The 21,120-nt window shown below is 34.8% G+C and overlaps 1 protein-coding gene across 7 annotated transcripts in view; it reads left to right on the top strand.

Moving 5' to 3' along the window:
- Fam172a (family with sequence similarity 172 member A) overlaps positions 1 to 21,120 on the top strand; it is a 365,442-nt gene that overhangs the window by 9,755 nt on the left and 334,567 nt on the right. For 6 of the 7 annotated variants that reach the window (XM_048331051.1, XM_048331055.1, XM_048331056.1 and 3 more), the window contains exon 2: positions 7,994 to 8,117. The exons of the other annotated variant lie outside the window; for it this stretch is intronic. In XM_048331051.1, coding sequence (XP_048187008.1) covers positions 8,012 to 8,117 — 106 coding nt within the window. In that variant the 5' untranslated portion in view covers positions 7,994 to 8,011. The remainder of the gene's footprint in view (positions 1 to 7,993; positions 8,118 to 21,120) is intronic. 7 annotated transcript variants of the gene reach the window in all.

Raw genomic sequence — 21,120 nt, 5'->3', positions numbered from 1 at the left:
TGATTTGGTTTCAGAAAGAGTAGTTTATTGTTCTGTAACTACTCTTGAATGGATTCCCAATTCCTGAATGTCTTTCTCTTTGTAAATGCTTCTATTAGGGCTTATCCCACAATTTACTGTGTAAATAGGTGGGATTAGACTCTCAATATAATCATTAGAGAAAAATGCCCTAATGAAATACAAATGCATTGTTATAAATGCAGTGTTACTAAAACTATGATATTCTTTTTGTTAATTTTTATTTATGTAGCATATGTGTATATTTGTATAATGTTATATTGTTTACAAGTATGAGTATATATGCATATATGTATCTATATACATATTGTGTGTGTGTGTGTGTGTGTGTGTGTGTGTGTGTGTGTGCACGTGAATGGGGTTCTGGAGTTTGCTGTTCCTGAGCTTTTGTGTTCCATGAGAGCACTGTACCACTTGAGCCACAGCTATACTTTTAGTTTTTTGGTTCATTGGAGAGAAGACTCAGGGACCTTTCTGCCTAGGACTAGCTTCAAATCAGATCTCAGTCTTTTGAGTAGCTAGAATTATAAGTGTGAGCCATCAGTACCTGGTGTAAAATATACTTTTGTAACTAAAAGATGACTATGTGTAACCAGGATCACTATGGATGGTTATACAGATATTATATACTGATAAACAAGTGGCTTTCTTAATATATAATGCCTAAGCAACTCATGAAGCATAACACTATAATTATCATCATTCAGTGGTAAATTTACCACTGAATCAAGTCAGTAACTTGTACTACCTTATGTGCTTTTCCCCATCTCATGTCTTTTTTTCTTTCTTGGCAGTAATTACCATTTAAAATTTTGTGTTCAGTGTCTTGTATTTTTAACTACAAATTGTAACATAAAACGTTTTAAATTAATTCATTTTTAATCTCCAAATAAATAAACGATATACTATATTTAGTCTTCTAAAACTTGGTTATTTACTCACTAAGTGTTTTTGACAAATTCATCTGTGCTTTCTAGTGTCATTGTGATTTCATTTTTCCTGCTGTATAATTTTCATCTTTGCTCTGTTGATATACAAAAGTATATCTCCTCTCCAATAATTGGAGAACAGGTGTGTTGGTTTTTTTTCCATTTGTTGTGGCTGGCTTCAGTTGACCCCCAGTGTCTTGACCATGCTTTTGTGTAGACCTCCTTCTGTGTTGCATAGGGCTACCCTCTGTATCAACAGAGTATCAAGAAAGTGATGGTGGGATTTCTTTTGCTTTCCTGGATTTCTCTTTCCAAACACATGTGGAAGTCCTCAGCCCATAATGGGAGGTACCCAGGCCTTTAAAAACAATCAGAACCAATAATCTATTTCTGTGAGTAAGTCACCTTAGAAGTAGAAACTTCAGCACCCCTGCCGTTGAGAAGACTACAGAACTTGTCAAGGTATCTTGAATGCAAATTTAAGACTCCAAGTGAAAATCCTCAGCTGAGAAAAAAATGTATGAGTTACACATACATGTATGTGTGCATATATATATATACATTCCATTCATTATAAAATGGCATATACATTTGACCTGTGTAAAGAGACTGCTTATTGTCATATTGTTTGTCTAAAATTTTGAGCACTGAATATTCTTTTTGAGAATTACTTTGTCCTTAGTTCTGCCATTTCTATTATATAGTGAAAACTTCTTCAAAAAGACCACTTAAAATTTTTCCTTCTTTTGACAGGCTTCAAAATTGAGAATTGTTTTAGTTCTTGTTTAATTCTTTACTTAAGTTGTAGCCATGTCTTGTATAAGATTTTCTGTTCTGATCTTCCTGAGTACCTGCATTTTGGTAGATGAAAAGCAATATGTAATTTAACAAGTTGATTTTCAGTTTTGGAACTTAGGAAAAGCAATGTTTTTAAAATATTATTTTCTTCTAAAATTTTTTTTTCAAATTTTTATTATCAAACTGATGTACAGAGAGGTTACAGTTTCATACATTAGGCATTGGATACATTCCTTGTACTGATTGTTACCTCGTCCCTCATACCCCCCTCTTCTAAGAATTTTTATCTTCTATTTCTTTGAGTTTTTCTTTTTGATGTTTGATTTCTGAAAGCATTTTGAAGAACAGTGGAAGTATTTTTTAACCTTAGTTTTAATTCTGAATAGCAAAGTGCATAGTATCAGACAATTTTGGTTGACAGTTTTAGTCTGTAGATATTGTGTCAAACTTGCCTAAAATTACAAATTCTAATACTTCCTAATAACATAGAATAGTGTAAGAGTATGAACCTTGGATATGAAAAGTACTGGAATTATTTTTCTAGTGAAGTTATCATTTGTTTGACTTTATCAGAATGTTCTGAAGATGGAGGTCATAATTAGAAGTTACTAATTAAGCACCCTTTACATTTTAGGATGCTTTACGCTATTTTACTTGCTTCCAAAGGTGAGGATTTTTCAAATCTAAGAAATTTCTCATATTTGTCACATTTCTTCTAGTTTTAGGAATGACCTTTAGGATAATGGGTATGAAATGAATTGGGACTGCTAAGTATATGTTAGTGGGGATGGTGTTCATAAGTCTTTGGAAAGCGCTTTATATGAAGGTGGGATTTACATACTTAGTCTTTGACCAGACACACCTTTAAATAAAGTTCAAAAGGAATGTAAAAAATGAATTGTTCCCCAAAGCTTAAATTCTGTTATGATTCCTGTTTTCTGTATCATCTTAAGAAACTTGTGTCATCACAGAAGATGGTCAGTATGGATCTTATTCTTTGTTCTTTGGGTGCATCCAAATGACACATCAACATATCTTTCCTATAAATGTCCTTCCAGGATTTTGAGCATAGTTAATTGGAACTTTGTTTTTTCTGATTTCTTTTTCTTTGTTCCCTTTGTTCCCTTCCTTCCATCTCTCTCTCTTCTTCTTCTTTTTTTAGATAGGGTATTACTGTGTGTAGCCCTGGCTGACCTAGACTCCTCATGTCTTCCTGCCTTGGCCTCCTGACTTGCTTGAATTAGACACATGTTATAGCATCTGGGTATTTTTTTTTCTTTTTTACATGAATTACTCATGTTTTTTAAGGAATTTATAGTTTGAAAATAATTTCATGTACATTCTTTCATGGGAGCTCATTTACCTATTAGGTGCTAGAACCACAATTTAAAAACCTAGATGTGTGCTTGGGAAATTAAGGAATTAATTTCTATTAGAAGCATGTACTATTTGGTTGAACTAAGGTTTTAATGCAAACATAATTGCATTCAATATAGAAGCTCCTTTTTTTGTATTATACTTGCGCTCTTTCTTCTGTGTATGCTCTCACTTGGTGACTTCATGTTCCTGCCACAAATATACTTCTGTATGTTTGCACACCACACCCCTATAAAATATATATATTTATATATATATTTTTTTCTCTCACTGTAGCTCTAGAACTATATGCTGTCCAGTTCTAGTTTGAAGGAAACTTCAATGATAAACATTTTTTTAAACTGTCATTTGGATGGGTCTTTTGTTTCCACACGTATCTCTGGTATCATTTTCAATTAGTACTTTTAATTTCTGATTGATTGACTGTCTTGAGTTTGATTTCCAGAGCCTGACTTGCTGAGCATGGATTGTTTTGTATTAGCCTAGCATCAGAGCAATCCCAGGGCCCTCAGATAATTAACCCAATTTTACGTGTCCTATGCAACACTTTCAGTATATCCAAATGCAGAATGCAAAGGGCTCCCCCATATAGTCTATATCTAGTTTTGTATTTAATATCTGCCTAAAAACAAACAAATACTAAAAATAAGCCTTCTGTGTATCTTTCTATACATTTTATAAGTCCTCATACCATATTTTGAGCAAACAGGGAAAATAAATATTGTACTGTTTCATTTTGAAATGCTGACTGGATAAAGATTACACATGACAAGTTATTTATAGCTTTATTTATACATAGTGGATTCTCCGTTGGAATCATAGAAAGGAAAAAGATATGATAATTGCTTTGTGTAGTTCACAGAATGAAATCTCAAACTGAGATGTTTTGAATCTAGTTTGTACTGTAACCATTTCTGGGAAACCATATTTAAACCTCAGTGGTTATCATGAAGTATACAACATGTCAACTGTGTCCCAATTCACATCAGTAAAAACCTTCCACCACTTTATTCCCTATAACCTAACCTCCATCAGATAATGCTAAATAAACTGTGTTGAGTGCACATATTAATATATATCAAATGTACCAGGCAGCTTGCTGGCTGCATTTTCAGGAGTGTTTATCTGTGGTCATGCAGGTTATAACTCTGAATTTTTATTAGGAAAACTAAATTGAGATTTTATAATATTCCTGATTTAGGTTTACCAGCTGTGCCACAGCCATGGAAAATAACTCAAGAGGGTAAAAATCTAACAATATGGAAGAATGCAACAGAGAAATTGCTTTTGCTTTGTGCTTACCTGCTTTGCCTCTGGTATTATAAGGTTCAGGGTCACATGGAGTAATTAATAGTCTCCTAACTTACATAATGCTACTCCAGTGAACTGAATATTTAAGGTGTATCATATAAAATAAAAATAATGAGTATTAACTGGTATTTTATCTTGGGAATCTTGAAAATGATTCTTTAAAATGTGACTACCAGCAAAAATATATTTATGATGCTGCCTTCATTAAAGGATCTACAATGAAATAATTATATATATTTCTTTTTATTTAGGAATCAGATAATTTGGGTCCATTGAGGAACAATCTAATAGGATAAACAGAAGAATATTGAATTACTTGAAAGATAGTTAAAATTATAAGACACTTCTTGTAGATCATTTATTTGTGGAATTGTTAGCAAAAGACATTATGGAATTTCTTATAACAAACATCTTTGTTAATTTCTGAAACAAGATATGCATAATAACATTGCAAGTGAAATTTATGAACACATTTATGGGACTCTTCAGATCTGACTAATTTCTGAATGTAGATAGACAGCACTTACAAGTATTGCTTTGGTAACAGTAATGATCATTCTAGGTCTGTGTTATTTGTGGCTGCTTAGCACTTTGCTTTCATGTAGTCAGGAAGCCCCTAGACAAGCAGTGCCTATATCTGTTTTATTTACCATTGCAGCTCCCGGGACTTGCTCATTGCCTAAACTATAGACTAGGATATGTTTCTCCAAGGGATTTAGATGCATTTTATTCCTGTTGAATTTATTGTTTTGAGTTAACTATTCACAGAAGAAAAATAACAGCTACTTCCATGCTAAGTGAAAATGTTTTCTCTGTCAAAAGTCATATTAGACAGCTTTCTGTTTCTATGATAAAATACCTGAGATAGTCAACATGAAGATTTGTTTTGTCTCATAGTTTTGTAGGCTTTCGTCTATGGTCATTTAATTTAATTCCATTATTTTTGGGTCTTTGTCCAGGTAAAACGTCATTGTTGTCACCTTGGGTGGATTATTCACTCTGTGGTGACTGGAAAGCAAAAAGAGGGGAAGGAAGAAGTTAGAATCTCACTGTCCCCTTTAAAGGCATGTTACAGTGACTTAACTTTCACTAGGTCTCACCTCCTAGACGTTCTTCTATTCCTGGTAGTGACCTACACTGGTGAGCCTTTAACACATGCTCCTTTGGGGGACTATTCAGATCTAAACTACACAGTTGTCTTATATTCAAGTAATTCCTATTAGGCGCTACAATGCTATTGTTTAAGAATAACACTGAAAGTTATACCAGACATTGGATACCCTCATGCGCATACTTTTTATAGTACTTAATTTTCAACAACTATTATGTATTTCACATTTATAATGAGAAAAATGAAGTTTTGGGATATTAAGTGTCTTGCCAAATGCCACAGATCTATTGTTAAATGGTGAAACTAGGACTCATTTATACCAATTAAAAATATTAGACCTAATATTGATTGAGCACTAAACTACTGAGAAGATACCACACTGCATGTTCTTTTTTAATCTTACTATGAGTGAAAGATGATATAACTTCCATTTAACAGAAATGGGAAATGAAGCACAGGAATTTGTCATAGACTCATGGCTAACTCTGTTAATAGCTAGCTAGAGGACCCGTTGTCATATCAATCATATCACCTGCAGTTAGAGTTGAGATACAAAAAACCCAATATTTTTGTAGCCATACATAGTTTAAAAATATTTTTCAGGCCAGGGGTGATGACTGTAATCCCACCTACTCAGGAAGCAAAGATCAGAAGGATTTGTGGTACAAGTCCAGCCTGAGGAAACATCTCAATAAATACGCTTGGTTATGGGTATGATGGTTTCTCCCTTAATCTCAGTTGTATAGGGGGCATAGATAGGATAGGAAGATTGTGGTCTGAAACTGTCTTTGGACAAAAGCACAAAACCATCTGAAAAAATAATCAATATCCAAAAGGGTTTGGAGGCATGGCTCATGTAGTAGAGTGCGTGCTTAGCAAGTATAAGTCCTGAGACCAAACATCACTACTGCTACAAATAAAGTTACTTTCAGTGTTAAGTTTTTACATCGTTATCTATTTGCTAAGTAGGTACATTCAAAACTATTTCCTGTTGTGTTCTGCTTATTTAAAAAATGTCTTTGTATTTAAAGAGTGCTGAATAATTGTGAATGGAAACTGAAGTTTGCTTTGTAGAAAACAAGTTGTTGGTTCCTCAACCAGAGTAATGAATAGCCAGTCTTACTTTGTTACTATCATCAATGTGCTTTTTGTTGTTGTTATTTGTTTTGTTCATGTGTTTGTGTTTAAAATTTTTATTGTTATTATAAAAGTGATTTACAGAGGGGTTTATAGTTACATAAGTCAGGTAAAGAGTACATTTCTTTTTTGACAATATCACCCACTCTTTCCCATCTTTTCCTCCCATCACCACCCACAAATTGTATAGTTCATTTTCAATATAGTTTTCAGTGAATATCATTGCTGCATTTTTTCCTTTGTCTCTCCATTTCTGTGCATTTGCTTGAGGCTTAAGACAGGATTTCCCTGTATAGCCCAGGTTGGCTTTGAACTTGTGATCTTCCTATCTACTTCACTTCCTACGTGCTGGACTACTGGCACGTATCACCACACCTGGATTTAGTGTAGTTTTTATGTATGGTCTAAATTTAGTTTAAAGTTTTCTATTTTATGTGATACATTTTGTTTCCTTTTTAACTTTTGTTTACTTTCTTATTTGGGGCACCATTGGAGAAAGCCATTCATTTATAGTTTTAATGCCTCTGTTTTGGTCAACATAGAGGAGAATTTGATTTTAATAAGTCACAATTTTATATTATGATTGGTTACTGGAATGCCATTTATAGAGCAGTACTTCCAGATATTATGTTTAAGATAGCTTCATTTTTAAGAGGGATGTTTTTTCCATAAAGTTTATTTTTTTAATTTATACTGTAGGTACTTAGTGATATTTTATGTATTTATATATGTCTCTTCTGTTTGCATATTCTAGGAGGAAGACGTTCTAACTTTGTAAACAAACATGCTTACAATTTACTTTAAAAGAAATCTCAAGTGTTTGAAATTACTTGATGTTTAAAAAACATACTAGGGGACCCAGGACACTAGATGCTGAGGTAGGAGGATCATGAGTTTCAGGTCAGCCCAGGGCTACAAAATGAGTCCCTACCTATCTCAACAAACAAAATAAAACAAATCAGTAACAAAAATAGATATTAAGGAACTAATTAGTAAAGTTTGGCTACACTGACTTCACCAAACATACATACACATGTATCTTTAAGGTATCTTGTTCAGTAACATGAGGATTACAATAAAGACAACTTGAGATCTGCATTTCTGGAGCCAGGACATTGTTAACTGTTAGAAACATAACTGTTAGAAACAGTTAGAAACATGAATAACCTAATGCAAGCAGGCAATAATAAGTACTATAGTATACATATTAATCAAGTGTAGTGGCAATCAAGACTATCTTGCACATCTATTAAGTTCTCATGGAGTAGATAGGACTGAGTAGAGCTTAATTTATTGCTTTCATTCATTCTAGACTGTCTTCTGAAGATTGATGTCTATTTCCTTGATCTCTTTAATTTTCTTGCCAATTTGGATAAACATGGCCCAAATCCAGCAGGGAGGTCCAGATGAAAAAGAAAAGACCACAGCACTGAAAGGTACACACTTCATTTGCTCTTTCAGGAAATTCCCATTGTGCCTCCTAGAGCTGTAGGAACATTTAGGTGACCTCTCTAGCTCAGTTTTAATATATTGGTACCCAGCAACCACCAGTGTCTGACATGTAGTTAATTCTCAATAAATAATTCATAAAATCATGATTTTATAGGTATAAAAATTCTTAAACTTCTTGTTCAAGGTAATACATTTAGTCATAAAACTAGCATTGTGTTTTGAATCAAGATTAGTGGTTTTCCATATTTTTTGCTGATTGAAATGCCACGGTGGGTTAGAATAATATGGTAATTCCTATATTGTCTTTGTGGCATTGGCATTAGGATATTTCAACACTTCAGGAGGAATCTGCTATAGACATGGTTAGGAAATTTCACGTTCTAGACTGTTTTATTTGTTTTAAATTTGCTGTCTCTTGTCATTTTGCTCCTGAAGGAAGTATTCTTTGTTGAGCTGCAGTTTTTTCATTATCATGCATTTCAGTCTGTCTACTAGCTTGCCAGAGATTATCTGTCTTAAAGTTACTTTAATTTTTTTCAAAGTTTTAGCAAGGAATTATTTTAGTATAATGGGGTTAAAGTAGGGAGAAACAGAGAAAGAAACATTTCCTGTTCCCCATGCAGGAAATGGAGTTGTAGATTCAACAGGGTAGTTCTTATCCATAGCTGTTCTTATATGTTCTGAATTGGACACATACACATGATGCTGTCAGTCTAGTAACCCCTAATCTTTAGATAATGGTTCTGAGTGGGTAAGATGGATGAAGCCAACAGAAAATACAGGCAACTTTTAGGAATTCCTTTTGCTAGGTATGTCCCTTCTTTCCTTCCTTCCTTCCTTCCTTCCTTCCTTCTTTCCTTCCTTCCTTCCTTCCTTCCTTCCTTCCTTCCTTCCTTCCTTCCTTCCTTCCTTCCTTCCTTCCTTCCTTCCCTCCGTCCTTCCGTCCTTCCGTCCTTTCTCTAACCATCTGTAAAGTGTTCCCAGATTTTTGTCATTGCAAAGTCTGATACATTTAGAAGTACTTACTGTCAAAGGAGAAAGCAGATTTAAACAGTTCCTCCCTTGTTTCTTAGTCTTTACAGTAAAAAGAAGGGCTACTTAAACTGTTTGTTTTTTCAACTTACTTTCTGGTTTTAACTTCTAGTGTGGTTGTTTTGGTATTTGTTGAAAATAATATACTTTCTGTTTACTCATTTATCTAGCTTGCTTCATTTCCCCTTCATTTGGTGCTTCAGTACCTTTTAATCTTAAAAGGGGTATGGGGAGGTATAGTCCATTTTCTATAGCTGCTTCAGGCTAAGAGTGGATTGTCACCCTTGCCTGGACAAAGGGAACATATACATACATACATACATATATATATATATATACACACACACACACACACACACACACACACACACACACAAGACTTGGCATTTTTTTAGGTAAATGCTTGATAGTGGTATCTTTGGATCAGAGAGTGTTTTTATTTTAGTTCGATGAGCAATTTCCATACTTCCTTTCTTCTTACACTAATATATATATTGTCCCAGAAGTATATTAGAGTTCTTTTTTTCCTTAATCATTTCCAACATTATTGTTGTTCATATTCTGATGATGACTATTGCTGACTGGTCTGTGATGGAATCTCAGTGTTATTTTGATTTGCATTTCTTTTGTGGCCAGGAATAATGAGCATTTCTTCATGTATTCACTGGCCATTTGTGCTTTTTTCTGAGAAACCTCTATTTCGCACCTTTGTTCATTTAATTTTAATTTTAATTTAATTTAATTTAATTAATTTTAATTTTAATTTAATTTAGTTTTATGAACTCCATGTCTATTCTGCTTATCTGGCCCTTGTCAGATGTATGGCTGGCAAAGATCTTTTCCCATTGTTTGTTTTCATTTTAGCTTAGTGATACCCTTCTCTTTGCAAAAGCTTTTTAGCTTGGTGTAATCCCATTGGTCCATTCTTGGTCCTATTTGCTGTGCTCTTAGAATTCTATTTAGAAAGTTTCCACCTATGCCAATAAGTTCTAGTGTTTCCCTACTACTTTCAAGGCTTCAGTCCTTACGTTGAGGTCCTTGATCCAGTTTGAATTGATACTAGTAAAAAGTGAGGGACAGGGATCCAGTTTCAGTCTTTTACATATGGATATCCCAGCACCATTTCTTGAAGAGATTTTTCATCTTGAAGCCTGAAATGTTATTAGAAGGAATGAAAATATTTTATATTCACAATAATGGGGAGAACAAACATTTAATTTAAAAGTATTTTTATGTGTTTTCTAAATGCTCAGATGCCAACTGGCTTAATCTGTTTTGTTCTAACATGACATAATATAACAGATTGGTTAATTCATAACAAACAGAAGTTTATTGACTCACATTTATGAAGGCAGGGAAATCCAATGAAGGGACTAGCCTTCCAAGGGCCTTCCTTCTGTATCATTCCATGGTAGAGGGTGTAAGGACCATGAGGCAACTGATTGCTGAACTCATATCTTAATAGCAACAGTAATCCGCACCCCTGAGAGCAGACCTCCTCATGGTTCAATTACCTTTTGAAAGCTCCACCTCTCAACATATTATGAAGACACTTAAAACCAATGTGAGAATTAGGCACTGGCAGCTCGTGCCTGTAATCTGCCCTGCTCAAGAGGCTGAGATCTGAGGATCAAAGTTCAAAGCCATCCCAGGCAGCAAAGTCCATTGAGATGCTATCTCCAGTTCTACACCAAAAAGCCGAAAGTGTAGCTGTGGCTCAATTGGTAGTACAGCACTAGCATTGAACAAAAAGCTTGGGGACAAGGTAACAAACAGTACAAGAAATGTATCCATTGCCTAACATATGAAACTGTAACCTCTCTGTACATCAGTTTGATAATAAAAATTTGAAAAAAAAAAAGATTAAATGGGACAATCGAGAAAAAAAACCAAACAACAAAAAGTTTGGGGACAATACCCAGACCCTATTTCAAACCCAGGACTAGCGCACACAAAAACAAACAACAACAAAACAATTTGAGTATTTTTGGCGGGGGGTGTGATGACTGTTGAAATCATAGTGCCATCTATGCCAGGTGATAGGTTTGCTTTTTACTTGATTGTATAAGTATATGCTGTCTTCAGGGATTGCAAGATATCTTTGTACTAGTTGTTCCAGCTGAATATGTACCATACAGGCATGACTAGCTGCTTCTCTGAATCCCTGCCTATTGTTCTATCCCTGTGTACTCTGCTAAATAATGATAATACTCCAAGAATTTCCATTACCTCTATTTATTTTTGTCATGAAAATCTCAAGCAATTTCTTGGGGTGGTTAATGTCATGTTGACCCTTTCTTTAGAGGTAATGTGATCCATTGAGGAAATAGCCTTTATCTACGAGACTGGAAAATGCCTAAGATGATTACTGTCTTTAGGCTGTTGTAAACAAACTCTCCTCACAAGTGTGAAACTTAATGATGGTTTAAATTAGGTTGGTATCAAAGAAATGACAAAAAATTGACAGATTCTGTTGTTTTGAAGATTCATGCCTGAAATAGCTCCAAGATAGCTGCCATCAAGCAGATTGAAGAAATACTGGGGAAAGCAGGTTAGGGATGGTGATGGTGAAAAGCAAAGAGTTAGTTAGGCTTGTGATACTACATTCGGGTGCAACTTAAACAACAAATTTTATAAGTGAAGTTGGAGGAGTGAGTTTGAATTTAAGATAAATATTTTAGGAATCATTAGCATAGATAATTTTATGGTCATGATCTTAATTACTATATCCGTGTAGCTAGAAAAGAGAACTATTAGTGAGGTATCAATATAGCTAGAAAAGATAAGTCTAAAGATTGAATACTGGACACCTTTTAGAATTATGAAGATGAGAGGAACCAATGACAGGTAAAATGGGTTTTCTGCTAAAGCTAAGAACCAAGAACAGGAAAGAGATCTCAAATGAACAATTGGGAGTAATGATTTATATCATATAATGTGTAAGATTAGATGAGGACTGTGAATTCACGTGATTGGTGAATTTACACCAGAAAATGGAAGAATAGAACTGGAAACCATCATAGACAAGTCTGTGAAAGTTTGACAAGAAATGTACTTACTGCCTTATGTACTTACCTACGTACTTACCTACGTAAGGCAGTAAGTACATTTCTTGTCAAACTTGTTACCTCCTCCCTCATTTTTCTCCCACCTTTCCTCTTCCCCAATTCCACCCCCTCCCCAGTTGTACAGTTGGTTTACAGCATATTGTCTTATAAGTATTGCTATTGCATTGGTTTGCCTTTTACCCTTTGTCTCACCATTTTGATGTTCCCCTCCCATGCCTAGTTTAGATAAATGTATATACCATACCCAGAGTACCAAAATCAAATACAGTGACAACAGAGGTAAAACCATAGGGAAGAAAAATAAAAGAAAAAGGCATAATTTCACATAGTACATTGAAAATAACAAGAAAGATAAACCACTTATTTTCTTAACTTGGAACTAAGATATGGAACCAACAACTCAGATGCCCCTCAGTAGATAAATGGATCAAGAAATTGTGGTATATATACACAGTGGAATTTTGTGCTTCTAACAGAAAGAATAGCTTTGCCCATTCATAAGGAAATGGAAAGCCTTTGAAAAAATCATACTAAGTGAAGTGAGCCAGACCCAAAGAAACATAGACTCTATGGTTTCCCTCATTTGTAATAATTAATCCTAACTTTTTTTTGTAATAATTAGTCCTAAAGGTGGTAGAAATCTTTAACTATCCTAACTATGATAGTCCTAACTGATGATCACAGTAGCTCAGTAGCTTTGAAAGGTTTTGATGTTTACTTACTTGTGTGGTCATGGGAATGATCTCGCACACTCAGAATAATGTATGATTTAGGAATGATGACAAGGAATATGTGTAATACATTCTACCTAACTGGATGTGAAGCATTTCCATCTAGATAGCTTTTGTTCATTTTCAACTTTACTTGGTAATATGGAAATTTGAACCTAGGTAGAGGTTTTAATTTATTACTTCTATAAATAGTATGAAGTATGAGATCAGATTGAATTGGGGGATTTCAGAGGTATGTATTGATGTTACAAGAGTGGAAGTAGATTCCAGAGGTAGAACTAGCTAGATTCTCCCTCTTGCCAGGGGACAATTTGCTTAACTTCTCTCAGTCTTCTTCATATTTGGAGTAATTAGTATGTCTGGGGTCATAAGAATTAAGGAGTCAAGTTGAAAAGATAGGTGTTGACCCTCGGAAAACATGGGTTTGAACTACATTGGTCAGTTTATACACAGATTTATTCACACTTAAATCAATTTGCAGTCACTTTCAGATGAACTGTGTGTCCTAGAAATGTAAAAAATATAAGGTGAATGATAAAATACATAAAACTTTATGTATGGTAAACGATAGTATATTCTATCATTTACTGCCATAAAACACACACAAGTATAAAATTTATGAATTTATCAAAACACTAATGTAGACCATCTGTGATAGTAACCACAATTGAGAAAATGTAATAAATACAAAGGTGAAGTATTAGGTCATGCATAAAATGAACATTGTATTTTATATATATATAAATATATATATATAATATAATATATATAATATAATATAATATTCACTATATATAATTCACAATATATAGAATATATATAGAGAATATATAGAATTCACAATATATTATATATAACATATATAATACAATAAATATATATAATAAATATATATAAATATATATATAGTGGTAAAAATTTTTGTAGTCACCTGTTTCTACTGTGGTGGGCCCAAGGGCTGCTGGTTTCTGTGTAAAATTCTATGTGGTATCTAAGCAGTTTCTAGTACATTGTGTGGAGAAGAAATGATCTTTCATGTTTCTTCAGTTTTCTTTTGCATATATAATACAAATAACTCGCAAGACATGCTAATATTGAGGACATCAAGTGCAGCACCATCGACACTGGCACAGATTTATCCGTGACAGCATCTCCTCATCAGTGCCTGCATGTAGAGACAAGAAGGTCATCTAGGAATGTTTTGAGAATTGTAAAATGACTTGATATAAGAAACTTATAGTGTAATTAACAGGAATAATATCAAGAAAGATATATTGATACAGGAAACTACCATAAAGAAGAAATACCTTCACAATATATGTAATAGAGAGACTGCAGTTAGATTTCATTTAAACAACAACAACAAAAAAGACAACCCTAGCCAGTAGCTCATGCTTGTAATCCTAGCTATTCAGGAAGTTGAGCTCTGAGGATCTCAGTTTGAAGTCAGCCTGGGTAGACAAATCCATGAGACTCTTGTCTGCAACCAACTAGCAAAAATTTGCAAGTGATATAAGTGGTAGAATGCAGCCTTGAGGGAAAAGCCAAGCAAGACCACAGGGCCCTGGGTTCAAACCCTAGCTTTGGTGCACATATACAGAAATTATAACAGTACAAACAAACACAACTGGACTGCCAGCAAAGGTTTCTATCTTACAACTTGCACAAATCTGTGGGAAACCATGTAAGGTGCCAACTTTCCTGTGAGAAGTAAAAGATCCTGATAAATAGGATGCAAGAGGATCATAGACTACAGAGAATATGCTTGAGGGTTAGAGATCATTTTGCTGCAAAGGTCCTCACTAAAGACAAGTCTAGAGAGGACATCAATCTCAGCAGATTGACCTATCCTTGGATTCATTGCTGTGATTAGAGCTGATTAGAAACTAGGGAGTGATGGAAACAAGGAAGGGCCTGTTAAGAAGAACTAGGTCATGGGTGCATGCCTTAAAATGGTATATTTGTCCCCGTTCCCTTCCTTGCTCATTTTTTTTTTGTTGTTGTTGTTGTCTACCTTGAGGTGAGAAGACTTGTAGGGTCCTACATCACATGATTTCTATTCCCCACGATATTCAGCCTGACCTCAGGTCCAAAGAAATGGAGCCAATTAATCATGGACTGGAATCTCTGAAACTGAATCAAAATAAATCATTCCCCCTTTGAAGTTTTCCTCAAGAATTTTGTCACAGTTAAAGAAGAAGTTGAGGAAAATTGAGGAGATGAGACACAAAGTCAGCAGTCACCTTGCCTTAAACCACAATATAGCTTATACTACTTCTCTTCCACTCAAATCCTGTAGAATATCTGCATGTTTCCCTACTGCCTTTATTAAAACTTCTGGTCATCATTGCACATCACTGGTAACTTATTATTTATCATATAGACTGTGTTGACTATAGTTCAGTAAGTAAAAACTACCTTCCCTTGCTCTTTTGATAGCAGTATATTTTCCTGCCTCATCAATGAACAATTTGGTGCAGTATTTTGCTTTTGCTAATGGGTTGTGTGTTGATGTGAGGTCATACATTGCTGGTGGACATGAGGCCAGGAGAGCTTGTTATAGTTTGATCTGGAATGTTCCCTGGAAGCCTATGTATTAAAGACTTTGTCTTTACTTTCGAATTATTGAAAGATGGTAGAAATCTTTAAGAGGTAATTTCTAGGGGGAGATTTTAGGTCATTGAGATGTATGCCACAAAAGGGATTTGGGGATGCAGGCCTCATTTTATCTCTGTTTCCCAGCACCATAGGATCAAGTGCCTCCTTTGCTTTGTGATCCTATAATTACTTACTCTGCTAGCCAAAACAGTGGAACTAACTGAATATGAACCTCTAAACCTGCAATGGAGAATTAACCTTTGCTATCTTTATCTCAGGTATTCTGTTACAGTAATGGAAAGCCGACAAATACAACCTCGCACTGTGTTTATGTGGTCTGACTTGTGAACTGTTCAGCTTCTACCATTCTCCACGAACAGGACATATTCCAGGTAGTTACTAGTCTAGTGAGGATAAGAAACATTAGAGTTCATCTAGATCTTGTCTTCAATGTAGCTTTCAGGAAATTACACTGAATTATTTTCATATGTTAAGATAATCTCATATTGCTTTCATAAACTATTTGAACATGATGTATTACCCATCTATATGTTACTGGTTTTAGTAACAGTTTTTACATATATTTAAGTTACAAAAAATCAGATCACATTTTGATAGCAGAATATGGCTGGCTTCTTAAAATGGGTTGAAAAGTATTTCCAGCAATGTTTCTGGAAGAGTTTGAGTAAAAATGATATTCTTTTTTTCATCTATTGTGTAAATTTCATCAGAGAAACCATTGAGGGCTAGATATTTTTTTTTATTCCCTTCCCGTGATGTGCCTCTTCATATTCCATTTTGAATATGCCCTGAGTATTCCCTGGGAATATGCCTCCTCAACGCAAATGGTGCCCCAAAAGCAAGATCAAAGTGAAGGTGAAAGTGGAAACATTCACGTCAGTCATTGTCTATGTTAGAAAGCAAGAAAGGTTTTAAATCAATTATCTGAGCTTTTTTAGGAAACCACAGAAAATTAAATTGAAGTAGCAGAAGAAATGGAAATTTTGATTTGCCAGAGATGTCATATCTTTAGCAGAAGTGGGGTGGTATTATGAAAAAGATGAATCAAGTGTCCACTCAACAGTACTGAATTCTATGCATTCTGAGAGTTCATGTTTTATTTATTTATCAATCAATCAATTTTAGTCTTCATGAAACTATATACCTGTGGATAGCAAGCGTCTGTTGTATTTTATGGCTTAGAAATATACACTTTTTGAATGTTTCTTGTGTATGTATTTTTAAAAAATGTGCACTTACTATTAGGTTGAATTGATAGCTATCAATTCAAGCCTTTTTTTAAATTATTATTCAGAGGGGTTACAGTTACATATGTAAGGCAATGAGTACATTTCCTGTCAAACTTGTTACCCCCTTTCTCATTTTTCTTCCACTGTCTTTCCTCTCCACTCTCTTCCCCAAGTTGTACAGTTTATTTCCAACACACTGTCTTGTGACATTGTCTGTTGCATTGGTTTGCCCTTTGTCCTTTGTCCCACAATTTTGATGTTCTCCTTCCTTTCCCTCATTCAGATAAACACACACACACACACACACACACACACACACACACACACACACATATAATACCCTCATTTTGCTTAGCATTGTCTTATATGATCATATGTACATAGGTATTGAGCTATTGTGTTCCTCTGCTAGGACTATGCACTTACCTGTTTTCTGTATGGTTGCTCTATTTGTTAATATAAGAAGAGTATTGGAATCTCCTCTTGTAATTATAGGCTTTTCTTTCCAGTTGTAGACATTCTTAAGTCTTTTCTTAGAAGCACTTTTGTATATACACATTTAGGACTCTTATATTCCCTTGGTGAATTTATTCTTTTACCATTATAACTTAGATTTTTCTCCATTTCTCTTAAGTACTTCCCTCCCTCCCTCCCTCCCTCCCTCCCTCCCTCCCTCCCTCCCTCCCTCCCTCCGTCCCTCCGTCCCTCCCTCCCTCCCTCCCTCCCTCCGTCCCTCCGTCCCTCCCTCCCTCCCTCCCTCCCTCCCTCCCTCCCTCTCTCCCTCCCTCCCTCCCTCCCTCCCTCCCTTCCAGTTGAAGATGTTATTCCTTTTTCTTCTGGTTTGGATATCTTCAGAAAAGCCTCCTGTTCTTATGATCATTATTTCTTGTTTTTTTTTTTTTTAACTTCAATACAAATTCTTTAATTGCAGTACAGATTTCTCCCATTCATGTTAAGCTACTTGAGGAGAATGGCCACATTTTCATCATTGTATCCATTACAGGAAAATATAATTGATCATTATTTCTCTGTATTTTTATCTACTTTTAGGATTTCATATGAGAGATATATCACAGAATCTTTCTGAAATTGGGACATACCTTTTTTTTATAATTTTCTTAGTGTTTTTTTTTTTTGCTTAGATATGTGATCTTAGTGTTTTCATCATATTTGGGAAACTTACTAAAATATTTTTGCCAATTTTGGATATCCCTTCCCATGTTGATTTTTAAAAAGCTTGGGCTCTAATATCTTATTTTAGATTACCTGATATTTTTTAACAGGTCAATGAAGCTTTTACTTTGGCAATTTTATGTTATTATTTTTTCCTGGGGTCTTAATTTTATATAATTTGTTATTAGCTCTTAAAGTTTACTGCTTTCATCTGTAATTACTTTTGCTATTAATTTCTTAAAATCGTTAATTTTTTTGATATTGTTTCTTGGAATATGGAAACCTTAAGTTCATTTTCAATGATTTTTTTCTATATTTTAGAATAGATGAATTGAAATTAATGTTCAATTACCTTTCCTATTAACTGTTCATTTTTATAATTTCTAACTTATTGATTGATTTCCTCTCTTTGCTTATGTATTATAATTCTACTCTTGTTTGCATGCCTGGTTATTTTGCATCGATGTCATAGGTAAATGCTCTTAAGTCAGGGTATATTCCTTTTGTAGCTGTTCAGCACTTTCTCTGCCTTTTTCTTTTTTTTTTTTTCTTTATTGTCAAACTGAAGTACAGAGGTTATAGTTTCATATGTAAGGCAGTGAGTACATTTCTTATCCAACTTGTTACCTCCTTCCTCATTTTTCCCCCACCTCCTCCTTCCCCCCTTTCCTCCCTGCCCCCCATGAGTTGTACAGTTGTTTACACCAAATGGTTTTGTAAGTATTGCTTTTGGAATGGTTTGTCTCTTTATCCTTTGCCTCTTGATTTTGATATTCCCTTTCCCTTCCCTAGTTCTAATACATACATACATGCATACATACATACATATATATATACACACACACACACATATATACACACACACACGTATAGTATCCAGGGTACAGTGATAGCAGGAGTAAAACCACGGGAAGGGAATATGAGAGCAAAAAGGAAAAAAGAAAAAGAAAAAAAGAAGGGTACTGTTTCACATGACATGCTGAGAATAATTACAACAGTGATATACCACTTGTCTCCATAACATGGAGTTCATTTCACTTTGCATCACCTGATGTGTTCATATGTTCTAACCAGTTTTCTTTTGCTCTCATTCTGTGTTAGTGAACCCAGCCACCTTAAGTTATTAAGGTGTCTTCAATTTAGCAAGATTCACATTCTTTGTTTTTGTTTCTCCTGTTGTGCTTTAAACTATCTCCAGGCAGTAAAGGGAGGTCAATCAAAGGTTTTATCTCATTTGTTTCTTACAGTTCTGTCTGCTTTTTGTATAACCTCTGAACAATTGTTTATTCACAGGTATTTTTCTGCATTCCAGCTTAAGGAGAATAGTAATAGTAAAAACTAAGTGTATTTTGGCTCAAAGCAGAGTTCCAATGATGTTTTGATACTCGTTTGGTTCTTAAAGTTTAATAAATGAAGATTTAAGATGGTATTTATTTATCATAGTTATGTGTAATATAAGTTTATCATTTTAGCCATGTTTAATTGCATGGCTCTGTGGCATTAAGTAAATTCAAATTGTTGTGTAATCATCACCATCATCCATTTCCAGAAATCTTCCTGCCTTAGAAAACTGAAACTGTGTATCCATTAAACAATACTTTTTCATCTCTGTCCTCTTAAAACTACCATTCTCCTTTCTCTCTCTGAATTTGATTACTCTAGATACCTAATATATGTGGAATCATACAATATTTGTCGCTCCTGTATGTAGAATCATGTATGATACATCAGACTACCCTCCCCTTTTCAGGGAAGTAATATTTTATTGTATATCTGTACCATATTTGGTTTACGCATTTATTTCCCTTGAAAAACTATGTATATTAAGAGATTAGTTAAAGAGAATTGGCCCATATGATAATATGAGAAATGTCAAGGTCAGCAGTGGGCAAACTGGAAATGCAAGGCAGCTGATGGTATGGTTCCAGTCCAAGTCTTGCAGCATAAGTAAGAGTCAGTTTGAGTTTGAAAGCAGAACAAAATTGGTGTCCCAACTGAGAAACAGGCAGAAAGAGTGAATTTCCCTGTGTATTTTCCCTGTTTTTAGTCTTTTACAAGATTGGATGGGCTCAAAGTAAAGCAGAGGGAATCTGTTTTGCTTACTATACCAAAATCAAATGCTTTGTCCAGTAACACCCACATCAATACTCCTAGAGTAATGTTTAATCAAATATCTGGATATCCTGTGACACAGTGAGATCAACACATAAAACGAACTGTCACACCATTCATTTCTTAATATACATTCTGTTGCTTTCCACTTGTGAATACTGAGTTGTGACTACTTAAAACAATTTTTTTCTTTATTGTCAAAGTGTGATACAGAGGGGTTACAGATTCATATGAAAGGCAGTAAGTACATTTCTTGTTCTACTTTTTACCTCCTCCCTCATTTCCACCCTCCCCTTCTCCCTTCTCCTCTCCCCCCAAGAGTTGTGCTGTTGGTTTGCACCAAATGGTTTTGTAAGTGTTGCTTTTTGAATGGTTTGTCTTTTTGGTCTTTGTCTTTCGATTTTGGTATTCCCTCTCCCTTCCCCAGTTCTAATACCTGTATAAACAGTAACCAGGGTACTCAGATGTGATACAGTGGTAGCGAGGGTAGAGCCACAGGAAGGGAGTACAAGAGAAACAAAACTAAACAAACCCATCAGTTAAACAGACAGACAAGGAAAAAGAGAAAAAAAAGTAGTACGAGTTCACATGGCATGTTGAAAATAATTACAACAGTGATATAACTTGTTTCCATAACATGGAGTTCATTTCACTTGGCATCTTCTTATATGATCATATGGTTGTAGCTGTTGGGGTATTTTGATCTGCTACCATGACTAGCCTATTCATGCACTAGCTATTCCCTATGAGGGACACCATAGGGCTTATGTTTCTTTGGATCTAGGTTACTTCACTTAGAATGACTTTTTTCAAGTCCTTCCATTTCCTTACGAATGGGGCAGTGCCGTTCCTTCTGATAGAGGCATAGAATTCCATGTGGATATGTACCACATTTTCCTGATCCACTCATCTGCTGAGGGGCATCTAGGTTGGTTCCATGTTTTAGCAATGACGAGTTATGCTGCAATGAACATAGTTGTGCTGATGGCTTTAGTGTGGTCTTCCTTGTAGTCTTTTGGGTAG

The sequence above is a fragment of the Perognathus longimembris genome, chromosome 22 (genome assembly GCF_023159225.1).
Source record: "Perognathus longimembris pacificus isolate PPM17 chromosome 22, ASM2315922v1, whole genome shotgun sequence".
Taxonomy (NCBI): Eukaryota; Metazoa; Chordata; class Mammalia; order Rodentia; family Heteromyidae; genus Perognathus; species Perognathus longimembris.
Note: the sequence above shows the minus strand (reverse complement) of the source record. Positions and strands in the feature narration are given on the sequence as shown.